We start from the raw sequence: 16,023 nt of genomic DNA, 5'->3' as shown, positions 1-16,023 counted from the left end.
AAAGCCTGGTCCCTGTGGATAAGAAATATAGTAAGTAAAAAAAAAATCTGTTTATCTTTTTATCTTTCTAGAACTCACAAAGGTCCAGATTCTTTATGAGTATTGTGGAACTGAGACTTGGAAGCTGATCCATTCCTGCAGAAAGCAAACTTATTTCCAAAGACTTTTCAACCATTTACTTTTCCTCTCAACTCAATGAATTGAAATGTGCTCAAAAGGAAACTGAGTTTATGACACAGACACTAAAGCACTTATTTCTGAAGGAATGGGGTTTAAAATTAATCTAATTATGCTCATAGTAACTGTAAGTAACTGAGCTTGTTCCAACTCCTGGTTCAGTGCACATTTCCAACCAATCCAGCTCCAACTCTACTCCAAATAATTTTCCTCCTGTGGCTTCTTAATTAGATTGCCCTTATGAGGCAAGTCTGAAGAGCAATATTACTTTTTGGTGACAGCCTCACTCAAGCTTGTCCTGCAGCTGAGCTCAACTCCGGCCAGCTTCTAATACAACACTAATTTTAAACATGCACAACTCCTAACTCTTTTCATTTCCTCCAGCTAAAATGGACAGAGGTTCCAGAAAATAAAAGAGGAATAAGAAATATACCTATGTCACATTGCACAGACATACACACCTGTCCTTAAACTCCTAAGGAGACCCTGATATTCCTTGCTCTAGACATGAAATGTTCCAGCCTATATTAACTTTGGCTCACTTGCCACAGCAGAGTCCTGGGTTTCTAACTGCCCCTTCCAGATGCAAAAGTCACCAGGACTTCAGTCAGGGGTACCCTAAGCAAGGGAGACAATTCTGAAAGCCAAACTCGGGAACAAATAACTTGGCCAGCTGCCCCTTCTTAGAACTCATCCAAACTCCTAACTTTTCTTGCAAGGTTTTCCACAGGGGATTGCCATAATGCTGGAGACTGGCAGAGTCCACTGACCTACTGAAAGCAGAAGCAAAAACCACAAAGGTTCCTCAATTCCAAATGCCTCTCTACACATCTGGAACTATAACATTTCTAAAATAAATGTCAGATTATTTTTCATCCTCATTTTGCTGCTGGACAAATCCTCTGAGATGACCAAGGGAACTAAAAACCTGCTACAGTCACACTCCCAGGCATCCCTGCTGGCACAGCACCCATGGGCTCTGAGAACACAACATGGGGTAACCTTAGGGACCCTTCCAATGCCTGAAGAGGCTCCAAGAGAACTGGAGAGAGACTCTGTACAAGGGCCGGGAGGGACAGGACAATTCAGAGTGCCTTGCAGAGGGCAGGGTTAGATAGGATATTGGGAAGAATCCTTCCCTGTGAGGGTGAGAGGCCCTGGCACAGGGTGCCCAGAGAAGCTGTGGCTCCCCCTGGATCCCTGGAAGCACCCAAGACCAGAGTGGATGGTGCTTGGAGCAACCTGGGATAGTGGGAGGTGTCCCTGCTCATGGCACAGGGTGGGACTGGGTAAGCTTTAAGCTCCCTTCCAACCCAAACCATTCTATGAATATGAAAAGGCATCTGATGCAAGTTACAAAAATACAGGATGAGATTCATACAAGTTACAAGAAAACACAGAACCACAGAATATCATGAGTTGGAAGGGACGCACAGGGATCACCAAAATCCTGCACAGGACAGTCCCACCAATCCCACCAGGTATCTGAGAGCATTGCTGAGATAAGAAGGGAGGATGAATTTACACAAGTTCAGGCAAAAAAAAATATTTCTTTTGTTGTTCATAAACGAGCTTTTATGCATTAAACTGGTAAATTCACTGCTGTAAATTCAATGTAGTTTTTAAATTCAATGTAGTTAAATTTCTTCAAGGATACACAGAAGGACACACCTACACACTTTAGTAAATGAAGGTGGATGTGCATATATGTTTTAACTTCCATATACAAACCACTCATCCTCACTTGGCCTTCAATTACAGGTTGGGACTATTTTTACTCAGCACTGCTCAGGGTCTGGGCCCACTGTTACATTAAAGCTTCAAGAACAGCTCTCAGAGCCAAAAGAAAGACGTTTGTCACTCACCATACACGCGGAGATCGATGTCCCTCTGGCTCTCCCCCGCAGCATTGACTGCCACACACGTGTATGTCCCCGTGTCACTGAGCTGGGCACTGGACAGTGCCAGCACCCGCCCCCCCGACAGGACCTGCAACGGGAGCACAGCGCCTTCAGGCACACCCCAGCGCCAAACACAGGAGGGGGAACTCCTAGGGCTCATTTCAAAATGGAACACTTGTTTTGCCACTGCTTCCCACCATCTCCCTGCACTCTGGTGTTCTCTTCTAATCCAGACTTGCAAAAGCAGAACTCTAACTTCATGCCAGTCCCTAGGGAATTCCTGGCATTCTCAAGACTTTGCAGGATCTGGACACCTCTCCCTCCCTCCCACCAGCTTCAAACATGCTGTCACACCTTTTGTCTGTGCCCTGAGCTGTTCCTACAGAACACAAATTCTCCCTCTTCCCTTTCAGATTATAAAACCAACTTCCAAAAAACCAACCACGGCCTCTCATTTTAGTTCTGAAATATCTCCTTATATCAGAGGTTGGTTTTCTTTTCTGAATTACTGTTGTATGTAATAAGCTTTCCAGATCTCTTCAGCAGAGGAATCTGGTCCAATTTCCTCTTCTTCCCAGTAAGTGAAAAATTCATTGATGCAAATTTACTCAGTATGACATCAGCTGAAAGGACTACTTTATTTCAATATATCTCTATCTTCCACTCTACACAGTACTGGAGCTAAACTCACACAAACAACCCAGAGCAAAAGGCTCTTATATTATTATTCCAAATCCTCCATCTTATTCTCTTCCTTTAAGCTGCACTGACTTAAAAGCCTCCTCCCACAAGAGGGAACACCACAGAGCAGGATCTGTCCCTGGTACCTGGAGGCCGTTGCTGACGCTGGACACAGGGCTCCCATCCTTCAGCCACGTCAGGATAGGGGCAGGGATGCCCCTGGCTTCACACTCCAGTCTCACTGCATTATTGACCACTACTGTCACCATGTCACTGCTGCCAGAGATGGATGGGGGGACTGAAAAAAAAAAATCCACAGAAAAAGGGCTGTAACAATTACATAAGAGTATTAATCACAATGAAATGAAATAGGCTGCCTAGTTTTGGATGTTATTTCTCTTTTCTCATGTAATTCCCGCTGAACTCTTGTAATGTGTTTGCTCTGTGCCAGATCCTGCTCTTCCCTAGCATGAGCAGGCAGATAACTGCAGTGAAACTACTGCGAGCAAGGTATGTGGGACTGGGCCCACAGCCCAGAGGACAGCTGTGAAACCCAGGAACCACACCATAAAGCCAGAAAATATTCCCTCAAACTCTTCTACTATTCCATTTAGACCTTGTGAAAGACTTTAGGAGTGGTAGGGATTAAAGAAAGGAGTTTACCATATAAACCACATAAAGCAAATCCATACGCAGAGTGATAAATTGTCCTGGCAGAGCATATGGAAACGTTTATCAGATTAGATTGGAAAACATCTGCCTCTCTGATGACACAAAACATTGCAATGGAACATCTAAAGCACTTACTCTAGGCACACGGTCTAGCAAATGTTGTAGGGCTCTGGTAGAAAGGGAAACAAGAAAAATTAAAAAAGATGTTTCATGCGCTAGGAGAATCAAAACTATTCTATTTGCTCCTACCACTAATAACTTAGTGATAAAATTTAAAAGTCAGTATCAGATAAAAACTTAATGCTTAAAGTCACTCCTGCAAAGAGATGAGAACGGTGTGAGCTACTCATACATATCGCCCTGTATGAGGGGGAAAACATGTAAAATTCTGCACTGAAAATAAGATTCATTAATGAATTTAGCAGCTTCTAAGAACCTGTAACTCAGGCTGTGGCTGCCTCTGAAAGTGTCCAAGGCCAGGCTGGACAGGGCTTGGATCAACTTGGGACAGTGGAAGGTGTCCCTGCCCATGGCAGGGGTGGCACTGGATGGGCTTTAAGGTTCCTTCCAACCCAAACCATTCCATGATTCTGTGATTCTCCTCATACATATATTTCAGCAATAGCAGTAAGGGCAGAAAAAAGGCACAGGATTTTATAATTTTTTCATCTTTTCCCCACACATACAGCTCCTCCTATTGCAGCATTCATTGTTCTCAAACGCCTGAGAAAGCTATAGTGGGGAGAAAGAAGTGAAAAAAATAATACAATGAAATCCTCTGAATTCTAACTAAACTGGAATTTCACCTGATTCCTTCAGTTGGCCTGCCTGGTTCCATTCAGTGTTAAACCTGAGGTATCAAGCACTGTTTTTTAACGTCAAAAAGATCTGATAACACTATTAGCAACAGAAACTGTAGAATTAGACCAGTAGTTGATGGAGGCAGGTGCTCATGGAAATCTAGAGCAGCCTTTCCATAAATGCAGCACAACTTTCAGTACTTGGCATTTGAGCCTGTTGTCCATTAAGGAGCTTCCACTGGTTAAGAGGGCAAAACCTTAAAGTTTTGTCTTCTCAAACTCATAAACTTTAAAGACAGTGAACCTGTGGATGGTGAATTCCGGCACCTCTCTACTGTCAGTCTGGCAGGACACCAGCTGAATGAAGCAGGTTCATGGACAGGAGTTCGATGCAATTAGTTCCTTTGATACCATTACTTGTGGCTGCAACTGCATATATTCTGTTCTAGGAGGGGAAGCTCTGTGTCTTAGAAAATTTTATTTCCCTAGAACACTCTGGACACGCTTGCTGAAATTCTGCCACCCCTAAAAAGGCACACATGTACTGCGGGGTTATTTTCCATTTAACAAGAATAATGACCTTAGCTCTAAGGATTTCTGGGAATTCATCACTGGGTGGGATTAATTGCCTTTGACTGTGTCTTGTGCCATCAGTTTTTCCCATGATGGTCATTAAATCCATGGAAACGCACTGCCCAAGCCATTAATTAACATTAATAGGAACTATATACTGTGTGTGCATCTCAGCTGGGGACACAGTGCCAAATTTGGACCACACTTTTGCATGGAAGACTCCCACAGAAAACCAGTTACATGCACATGCATGTATCAAAGATAAGAATTTGGATTATGGCCACATCCAAAAGCCACTGAAATCAGTGGAAAAGCTCCAGCTGGGCTTTTGCTTAGGTGTCTCATGTCAGCAAACACCCACACACTTCCACTTCATCTTCTTGGACACAGCACATTTTTCTTTAAAACTCTTGGATTATGAAAGAGCATTTGATCTGCGTCCTTTGTCTATTGTGAGCTTCAAAGTCACCTAAAACAAATCCCAGCAACTGGCCAGGCCTCCAAATTGCTCAAGTGATCCCTTAAACAAAATACCCCTTCCATAAATTTATTTTTCCTAGGAATGCCTTCCCTTGGCACATTCTCCATATTCAAAACACTTATTCCAATATCAGTGAGAAAACAGAAGAGTGAAGAGCATGGAGTGTGCCAGGACAAGGGGGAATGGCTCTCCACTACCAGAGGACAGGGTTAGATGAGATATTGGGAAGGAAATCTTGGCTGTGAGGGTGGAGAGGGCCCTGGAATGAAATTCCCAGAGAGGCTGTGGCTGGCCCCAGATGCCTGGAAGTGTCCCAGGACAGGCTGGACAGGGCTTGGAGCAACCTGGGCTAGTGGAAGTTGTCTCTGCCTATGGCAGGAGGTGGCACTGGATGGGCTGTAAGGTCCCTTTCAACCCAAACCACCCTGGGATTCTGTAATCATGTGATGGATGAGTGACACCAAGTGTGTTAAGTAGACAGGAAAAGAAGGAAAGCAAAGATGGAGCTTGCATGTGTTCTCCCTAAGTGTCACAATACAGGGCAAGAGGAAGCAGCCTCAAGTTGTGCTGGGGGTAGGGAGGTTAATTTGGATATTAGGACAAGTTTCTTCATGAATAGGGTAGGCAAACCATGGCACAGCTGCCCAGGGCAATGATAGGGTCCCCGTTCCTGGAGGGATTTAAAAGCCATGTGGATGTAGCACGTGGGGACACGGTTCACTGGAGGAACAGCTGGATTCAATGCTCTCAGAAGTGTTCCCCAAGCTCCAGGAGTGACAGTTCCGTGGTTGTGCACTCACCATGGACCTGGAGGCTGTAGAGCAGCTCGGCCGTGCCCGCGGCGTTGGCAGCCAGGCACCTGTAGAGGCCGGAGTCGGACACCTGCGCGCCCTCGATGCGCAGCACCTGTCCCCTGTCACCCAGCGCGCGCCCGTCCTTGGACCACGACACGGCTGCGGGGGAGGAACGGGGACAAATCACTGACAGCCCCAACAAGCATGGCACCACAGAGCTGTCACACTGGCCACCTCAGCTTTCCCACACACACCAATGTTTAACAGCCAACAGCAGTGTTAGTCGTGGTTAAGAATAATAAAATGGAACAGAAAATCAGGAAATAGGAAGACTTTCTGACTATGCCCCACAATTCAACAGCAAATTTGACACCATCATCCACATCCCCCATATATTTATGGAAAAGTGTTCTGAAACTGAGAAATTATCACACAAAGTAAATTAAAGGAAATTTACTTATCTTATACCAAGGTAAAGAGCAGCTGTTTAAAACCACACAAAAATATGAAGGTGTCCCTGCCTATGGCAGGGGGATGGAAAGAGATGAGCTTTCAGGTTCCTTCCAACCCAAACCATCCAAGGATACTATAATAGCCCTAGATATTATAGATATGTACAAGAAGGGATAGATAGAGCATCTATCCAGGGATTCTATAACATGTATCTTCTTTTTTTACCTTTTGCCTTAAACTATCACTACATTAAACTGAACTACCTGGGACAAAGAATCAAACCATAAGCAACCAAATCAAAGTGCAACTGGCAGATCAAAAATCTGAAAATAAAGTGCAGAAAACTAGGTATTATTGCAGAAGAAAATTTTATAGGAAGTTGACAACCAAGAAAATCTGCAGATTTTGCATCTCAGCCAAAAGATGGCACCATCCATCAAGAGAAAGGGTCATTGAGGCTTTGCTGGCACCACTTCACTACTCAGATGAAATTACTGCTCATGGAAGGATTATCTGCAACACACAAGGGATTTTGGGGAAAGACTCACACCCACTAAGTGCTCTGGCCTGACTGATAGGTAAGACTTGCACACAGCTTCTCTCTTTTCCAGTGGGATGCTGTGCTCCTTACTTTCCTGACTCATGTTATATCTTGACAACAGGATGTGCCATTGCATCACACCAGGTGTGACCAAACTGTTCTTATTGCATAAAATTATCTGAAATCCATAATTTTAATCGCTGATAACTAAAAGAACTGAAAATTTGGAAGATAAAGGAGAAAAAGGAGCATAAAATAAGACATAAAATTCTTATGCTTTTATAACATTTTACTTCCTCAACATTTTAACATTTTTAATATAAGTATAAATTATTCTATAAAATAATACTTTGATGTGAATTAATTCTTAAAAAGGCAGAAAAGGAGAAGCTAGATGCACATCTGAAATGTAATAACACTTTTCATCCGAAAATGTTGCTATAATCAGCATGAGAATAATTTGCTATGGTAGATATTTGCTCTACAATAATTAATACAGCAAATTGCTCTCAATAATGTCTTTTTATATCTTACCAGGTAACAAAAACCACACATTAAAGAAGTCCTAGACATGATCACACTTGACAGGCACACTCAATCCATGAAGTATTTCATGTCTGCCTTACACTAACAAATACTGAACTGACAGGAGATAAAAGTGGATGTGTTTAAAGCTCGTTCAGTAGAAATCTAATAGTGCTCTTGCCTGTGGACAGGGCACCACAAGGGAATAGATTATCCTTGTGATGTGTTTTCACTCCTTTATCAGTGGGGATCACTGAATTCCTAAATCCTTCCTCTGTGTCAGCCCATACATTGACATTTCCCACCACAGTTTCTAGCTGGTTTAAAATCACACAATTAGATTCAGCATATCCATTACTCTCCAAAGATACATGAAAGTGAAACCTTTGTTGAGATGCTCCCCGAGGTGTACATGGATACCTGGCAGAGGGTTCCCAGATGCTCTGCATTCAAGATGGATTGGATTATTCACCACCACTGTTTCATTTAATATTTTTCCTGCATCTTCCAGACTGGGTGGTTCTGGGAAGAGACAAAAGCAGCAGGTTTGCATTAATTCAGCCACCCAGCTAGCAGAGTATATGATCACAAAGTGATCCACCCTTGCAGAAACTTTGGGCAATGGGTTGCACAAGCTTCAGCTGCTGGGTGAGCAAGGAATTTCTCCAGAAATTCCAACTCTGAAATGGGAATCCTCTCTAATTATATAATCTCATTAGTGGTAAGAGGAATAAAACATTGTTTTTGCTAATTTTATTTTTTTTCCAGGAAAAATGGAACTTAAAGACTCGCAAGTAATGGGTACACAAAACAGAATAGCCATTCTTTCTTGTGGCAAGATCCTTTCACTTCAGCTGGTGATTGTAAATTGAGTAGTGTAGACAGTTTTACCTTCCTGAAGTTCCAAAATCTGAAACATGACAGAAACACCAGATAATAACAGTTTGAACATGAAGACTGACAGCAAAGGAGAGCTTTATGAGCATGGGACAGACACTGAAGTCAGTTGTGATGCAATTATCACAGTCTGAATGTGGCTCCTCTTCCTAAGTGCCACCCACAGAGACTTTGCAATCTCTCCTTGCTTCAGTTTAACACCCTCCAGTTACTGGCTTGGTTTGGCAATAAAAGACAACACAGCCGTACTCTGAAAATATTGCCACAGTCTATTCCTGTACCTGCTGAGGATTCCCACCCCTCCTTTGAGGACTGGGTCACATCAGCAATGCACAACACTTTGTGACCACTTCTAAGCCAAATATATGTAAATCACGGTGAGAGCGTTTATTAAATTCACATGCAAATGACAGCTTCTCAAGTTTCCCTGATTCTTTTCCCATTGTTTTTAGCTGCAAAGGAAAATTCCTTTTAAACAGGCTGGAAAATCCCCTCACAAGAAAACGTTCCTTTCTCAGAAAAGTTATTCCTGTAAAAATTTCCCATTTCCCAGGGTGACGGGGAATACCAATATCGACAAAAACCTTGGATTAAATTAGTAATGATAGCGGTGGTATATCACACATTGATTCAGAAACACAGAGTGCCCTTCTGAGGGGTGGGTTAGTATGAATGTGTTTGAATTTTGGGATACCTCTGAGCAGCAGAGGTACCTGGAAAGGCATTCATTCATTTCTGTATCCTTTGGTATTACAGGAGAGAGGCCAAACTCCACAAAAGCCAGTTTTTGCCCTCACTCCTTACTAATGGAGTGGGACAGAGAAAGAGAACTGAGAGGTGGATGTGCAGAGCCAGGAGAAGAGCCAGAGCAAGGTGAGCCCAGGTGCAAGAGCTGCGTGGACAGCCCCGGTGGGGCGCATTACCGTGCACGTGGAGCCGGGTGTGCTGCTGGGCCTCCCCCGCAGCGTTGGTGGCCACGCAGGTGTAGCGGGCGGCATCTCCGGGCAGGGCCTTGCCAAGCTGCAGGACACGGCCCGAGGCCTCCAGCTGTTCCCAAACACAGAGAGGAGCTGTGTGACACCACTGCCCCCAGCACAAGCCGCTCGGGGTGAGCGGACACGGCCGGGATCATCCCCTCCCAACCCTGGCTCAAGGAACAAGGAGACTGCTGGGTCAGAGATTTCAGTGTCCCTGGGACAGCAGCATCAGGAGCTGTACAGGTGTGAGAAGACCTGGCTGGTGAGGGGCAGGCAGGCAGAGGAGACTGCAGGCAAGGTACCAAAAACTGCTCCAGCCATGGGAAATCAAAGCCACTGCAAGCACTCACCCCTGGAACATGAGAACACTGGGGAGGGCTCTTCATGGAAAGGCAGGATCTCACCAGGAGAAGGGAATTACAGGTAGCTGCTGCAGTGATCACAAAACAGCTCAGCTAATCCCACCTCACAGGGATGAGTGGCTAGAGCCACCTCACAATCAGCAGATAAACATTTGACCTTGAAGGGCTAAGTACAACTGGAAGGAGACAGATTCTGAATTTCCAGTCATGGACTCTCCTGTTATGAGGTGTCTAGTGGGATTCAGTCTACTGAATTCTGCTATTACCTGAGACACCCCCCTAAGCAGGCAGAAAGCCCCTCACTCTGCAGGATGGCCCTTAAGCACTTTGGAATTACAGTGTGACAGAAGCGAAAGGAAAAGAAGCACTAACATGTATAACTTACAGCAATTATCTTCCATGGTTTGGATCCCATAAAAGAAACATGCTTACTCTGATATTTCCCCTGGCTGTGTTTACTGGCTGTCCATCTTTTAACCAGGTTATGGAAGGGCTGGGGATGCCACTGGCTATGCACTGCAGTGTCACAGGCTTGTGGAGCACAACTGCTCTCTCGGAAGGCCCAGCCGATTTAATGGTCGGAGGAACTGCAAAAAGCACCAGAAAAAAAATGTTGCCTCATTTAAACATGTACATTTAAATATACAGAAGCAGCATCCCAGAGGTAAGTACAGCTTTACTTCTACTTCCAGATCTAGTGGAAGGTGTCCCTACCATGGCTGGTGTCCAACTCAAACCATTTTACGATTCTATTTCATCTAATCTCCTCTCCAGTTTTACAACCTACTAATGCAAATAAACATTTATAAAAAGTTTGAGCACCTTCTTGCCAGAAATTTGAAATACAAGCAGTCTGCTGTCTGCTGCTTCCCACCCACCTTGAGTAACCTACCGTGCACTGTAACATCAAATTCCTTTTCATGTTCTCCCGCCTTGTTTGCAGCCACACATTTATAGTGGCCACTGTCTGACACTTGAGCTTGAGAGATGACAAGTTTCTGTCCATTTAATAAGACCTTGTGTGCAGCCTCCTCTCCAACTGGCTGACCATCTTTGAACCATCTACCAAAAAGGAAGTTCCATTTCAGTTGTCAGTGAAAGTAAGATCAACAATAATCTTAAAATATGCACAATTCTATTAAACAGAATGCCTCAGTAACTCTGTTTGCATTCCTAGGGGAGTCTGGAAGTGTCAGGCTGTATTCCTCTTGTCTGAGTGCCATAAATTGAAGAGTTTATCAGAAGGGAGTATTGGGGAATAGCCACTAAAGACAGTGTCAGAAAGGTGACAGCAGATACCACTAGAGGCAGAGAGGAACCTCCAAAGCAAAAGCAATCATGGGCAGCAGAAGAAAAGGCACATTAAGTTGCATTGGCAAAGGACTTAAAGTTTTGTCTGCTCTTGTTTTCTATCCTCATCTCCAGGACATGGATATTGCCACAACAAATCAAACTACTTTAAAATGAAATCCTGATGTTGCGGAGGGAGTGCCTGATGGTGCTATCAGTGGAGCCAGGAGTTTGTCCTCTACTCATTAACCACCACTGATTAACACAGGTGGCTCATTAAGCTCACCTAACCAACCAGCAGATTTATTTATATTTTTCTACAGTCATACTAGTGCCCTTACGTGACAGTTGGTGAGGGTGTCCCTCTTGCTGAACAATCCAGCTCCAAAGGGCTATGGAGAATCACAATGTAGCCCAAGAGCTCATCCCCACCTTCCACAAATGGTGGCACTGTAAGAGAGAAAAATCCACCAAGAGAAACATTTACGCATCAGAAATATCAAACAAGTCTCTCTCAAATAGCACTGTTAAACAAACACTGATTCATTATGAACCACTGTTCCTTTTTGAAGAGAAACATCTGCACAGTGACATTTAGTGGCTTCACATCACTGCTCTCACTTTTTTACTGTTTCTTGTTTGGTTGCGTTTTCCAGATTCTGCCAGAAGAACCTTGTGAAAGGGTGGGCAGGGGGTGGTGCTTTTGGCACCCTTTGTCAGCAAAACAAAGGTGCAGAGGATCCTCTTTCAGGTCCTCTTCACCCTATCTCATCCTCTCTGGGAAGGAAGCACTACCACACAGCTCCTCCACTATCAAGACCAGTGACATTTACCTGCAGAAGCAGAAGGGATGCTCTACATCTGCATTCAGTATTATGTTCAAGTGAGTGAAACCTAAAAATCAGTTCTTTACAGTTCTCTCCCTTGTCAGAAGACCTCAAGACATTTAAAAAGGACTGCTGAAATACAGACTGTGTAATGGATTCAAGGGATACAGAATAAAAAGGGGTTTTTTTTCAACATAAGGTTCAAAACTTGCACAACACAAATTCAGAGAAAAACGTCCTCTCCCAGAGACAGCTGCTAGGTGATATTTCTAATGTAATTCTGCAATTTTCTTCTCTGAAGACAAGTAAGATGAATTTTAGAGGTTGTTGAGAACATTTACCTACCACATGTACAAAAATCCTTCAAGAACTAACCTGAAAGTACAAGTCTTTAACTGTCCTGTAGCCCTGGACAGTAAAGCTGTGCAGTGCTAGTTCAGCTAGATACAGAGCATGACTAACTCATCTTAATATATTAATACCAACAGAAATAAAACCATAGGTTTTATGGAACTTTTCCATCTTAGATTTATGGGAACCTGATAAATCTGCAGCTCACACACCTAAGATTTCAACGTCATACTTGATTTCTTGCTCTCCAGCTATGCTTGTGGCCACACACCAGTACTGGCCCTGGTCAGCCTCAACAGCGTTCAGGATCTCCAGCTGCTTCCCGCCAGCCAGGACACGGAGCTTGTCACTTGCTTTCACAGGAACTCTATCTTTTAACCAGGTCAGGAGAGGGGGAGGGTTGCCAGCAGCCTTACACTCCAACGTCAGGGAATTCCCAGCAACCACCTGCCTGCTCTGGGCTGTGTCAGCATCACCCTCAATTACTGGAGGAACTGCAGAAAGGAAGAAATATATTGCAAGCCATTAATTCTGTGGCCAGAAAATGTATTAAGAGAAAATGGCTTTGTTCCACCCACTCTGGCTCCATCTGCCATCACGTCACGCACAATTTCATGTGAGAATTTGCTGCTGGGGCAAGGCAGAGAAGTCAAATGATGTAGTTCAAAATTGACCAGCTGTATAAAACAGAGAATATGCAGTATTTTGAGAGGGAAGAACTAGACAAGAAGGACTTAAAGGAGTAAAGATCCCATCCAGAGTGGTTCTTTCAAGTAAGTATTGCTTAGCATGCAGATGTGAGACAGAGAATGGCTATACATGGAAGAGAAATAACTGAGTAGAAGAAAGCATGGCACCAAGGCCAGTGAAGGAAGGGCAGGGTTAGATGGGATATGGGGAAAGAATTCTTCTCTGTGAAGGCGGGGAGGCCCTGGCACAGGGTGCCCAGAGAAGCTGTGGCTGCCCTTGAATCCCTAGAAGTGTCCAAGGCCAGGCTGGATGAGGCTTGGAGCAATCTGGGATAGTGGAAGGTGTCCCTGCCCATGGGGCAGGGGTAGGACTGGATGGGATGGGCTTTAAGCTCCCTTTCAACCCACACCATTTTATGATTCCATGAAGTCAAGAGCTGTTGGAGAGTCCCATAAAACAGAGGGTCTAAATCTCCCTCTACAAAGCCCTGCCAACAGAGGCCAGAATTTAATCACAGCCACTGCCAGGCAGCAGAGGCTGAAGATCTCTTCCACAGCTGTTCTGCAGGAGCAGTAAGGCAGCCCAGGAGCTGTCCCTCACCATAGACATCCACGTGGAAGAGCTTCTCTGCGGCCCCTGCGGTGCTGCTCGCGCGACACGAGTACTGAGCAGAGTCTGACACTTGTGCCCGTGGGATCTGCAGGAACTGCCCTCTGTCCACGTACAGAGCCTGGGGGCTGGAAATCACACGCTGCCCATCCTTGTACCAGGTGATGGTGGGCACAGGGATTCCCTTGGTTTCACATTCCAGATTTATCAGGTTGTTGAGGAGCACCGATACCTCTGTGGTAATGTTTCCTCCCTTAATACTAGGGGGGACTAGTTCAAAAGACAAAACCAACAACATTAAAGCCTTAGACTACAAAGTATGTGCAGATTTAAACAAAACATTAGAATGCTGTTAGAATAAAATATCTTCATCAGCCTTCCAACCCTTCCTGTTGTATTTTGTTTGGTTTTTTGCCCAGCAGAGCTCATCTATCACCTGTACAGTCCTTCAAGGCACACAGGATGGAAAGCATGAAGAGAACACAACAAAAAGGCCACCAGACTCCAACATGTGGCAGGTCAGGACAGCTGGGCCTCCATGTCTCCTGCAATTGCAATGCACTCTTCCCTGTCTCCAAAGAAAGAGCAATCCCTGGATGCCTTGAGAGGTGCATCCTCCCAGCAAGGATCCTACTATTGAAAACACCAAACACACCCAAAAGCCTCCACAACAGCAGTGGGAACTGCTCCACGCTCCAAACTTTTGAGGATTAAGTCAGTTACTTTGAGACTAAGTATGAGCTTAATAGTCTTGCTTTATGTTCCTATTTTTGAAGCTTTTTGGCCCATAGTCATTTCCCTGGCTCTCTAGGCAGCAGGACTCGGATTTTTCTAGCAAACAAGCTCTTGTGTAAATCAGCCAATATAAAGAGTCCGTAAATCTCTATAGAAGCAATAAAAACACAGTGCAATTGGCAACGACTAAATTTATGGCTGCTGAAAGGACCAGACACATCTGGCAGACACATTGACTCCTCTGCTGCCAAACATGCTCAGTACATCCACAGATTCCTCTGACTTCCACAGTGGTCATTGAGAACACCACTGCAGAAATACAAAGCGAAGTGTCTGTGAACAGATGGATCCCCACCTGATACAGTTCCTGCAGTTATCAAAACACAATGAAATATTTATTAATTAAACATTTTTTGTATCAAAAACCTCAAATCCACTGAATATATGCTGAAATGCACCCAGTTCAAAGGCAACTGCATTTCTCTGTCAGAGATGAGGAGTGGTTTTAATATGGTGTTTTGGGAAAATATCAAAGCCAAAAGCAGGGCTAAACAGCTAAAACAAAGGAAGAACTAGCAAGAATTAGCACTGAGGTTCCTCACTCTGTGGGCTTCTGTTCATCTAGCCAGGACTAATGAGAAATAGAAAAGTAAAGAGAAATTCCATTCTGCTGTCACAAATTCATCTTTCCTGAAGAACCTGAAATAAATCTACTAATCTGCAAGGATTTTATCTGTGGGGAAGTGGGGGAAGCTGTTTTAGTCCTCTAACCTCAGAACAGCCACAATCCCCTGCAAGTCCTCCCAGCATTCTCTTTGTTCCTGATAGAAAAAGGTCTCACCAAGACTGGTGTGCAGCCACATTCCTGTGCCTATGTGTGCTCTGTGCTTCACAAATGTTCCAGATGAGGGAAATAATGCACATTAAGTTCACAGAATCACACACAACTTTCAGGAACAAATCCATAGCCAGGGAGGACTCGAGAGCTAACAGACTCAAATCCCTACCCTTCACACTCCAGGCACAAGAATTTGTGAGTCCCATGAAGTGCAGGGTGTATCCTGGCACCAGCTTAAGAACAATAAGACCAAATGTGTATCAAAATCAAAATTTTAATAAGTTTCTCCTCCCTAAGACACATCAAAACATTGAAGACAATGTGATAATAGAAATTCAGTTGAAACTAACAGCAGAATTTGAGAACACCCTTCAAGATTTTTTGCTTTCACTAATTAGAAAAAGAAGCATATAAGCAACATCTCAAGGTGTTTTTCCAAGTCTGCAAAGACTACATCCATACTTAACTTCACACATAAAAATACTTAAAAAGGTCATTTTGTGAACACATGATTATTAAATTAAATTAACACACAAATTCTGGAGCATCAGAGACTTAATTTGCATTTGCCTATCTCCATTCAAAAAGAAACCTTAAGAGTAGAACAAGAGGGTCTTCTGGGATCAGGCATTCCATAAACTTACCGTGGACAATGAGCCTGACCTCCTTCACTTGTTTGCCAGCAGTGTTGGTGGCACTGCACTGGTAGCGACCCTTATCAACCCTGCGAGCATTCTTGACGTGGAGAACTTGGTCCCTGTCCAGGAGCTCAACGTTGGGATCACCCAAAAACAAGGGCCTGAAACAGAGACCACTTTGCTTCACAGAATTCTGCCCCCACCCCTTCAG

At 44.1% G+C, this 16,023-nt stretch overlaps 1 protein-coding gene across 1 annotated transcript in view; it reads right to left on the bottom strand.

Moving 5' to 3' along the window:
- The window catches only part of HMCN1 (hemicentin 1), a gene marked incomplete at its 5' end in the record, with an annotated part of 161,843 nt that overhangs the window by 66,065 nt on the left and 79,755 nt on the right, over positions 1–16,023 (bottom strand). Inside the window, 11 exons of the mRNA XM_084211302.1 lie at positions 2,043–2,166; positions 2,906–3,057; positions 6,086–6,238; positions 8,019–8,120; positions 9,419–9,542; positions 10,267–10,421; positions 10,727–10,896; positions 11,466–11,574; positions 12,515–12,796; positions 13,593–13,871; positions 15,819–15,973. Coding sequence (XP_084067428.1) covers positions 2,043–2,166; positions 2,906–3,057; positions 6,086–6,238; positions 8,019–8,120; positions 9,419–9,542; positions 10,267–10,421; positions 10,727–10,896; positions 11,466–11,574; positions 12,515–12,796; positions 13,593–13,871; positions 15,819–15,973 — 1,805 coding nt within the window. The remainder of the gene's footprint in view (positions 1–2,042; positions 2,167–2,905; positions 3,058–6,085; positions 6,239–8,018; positions 8,121–9,418; positions 9,543–10,266; positions 10,422–10,726; positions 10,897–11,465; positions 11,575–12,514; positions 12,797–13,592; positions 13,872–15,818; positions 15,974–16,023) is intronic.

The sequence above is a fragment of the Fringilla coelebs genome (genome assembly GCF_963513975.1).
Source record: "Fringilla coelebs genome assembly, chromosome: 9".
Classification (NCBI taxonomy): Eukaryota; Metazoa; Chordata; class Aves; order Passeriformes; family Fringillidae; genus Fringilla; species Fringilla coelebs.
This window is presented reverse-complemented; position numbering and strand designations above follow the sequence as displayed.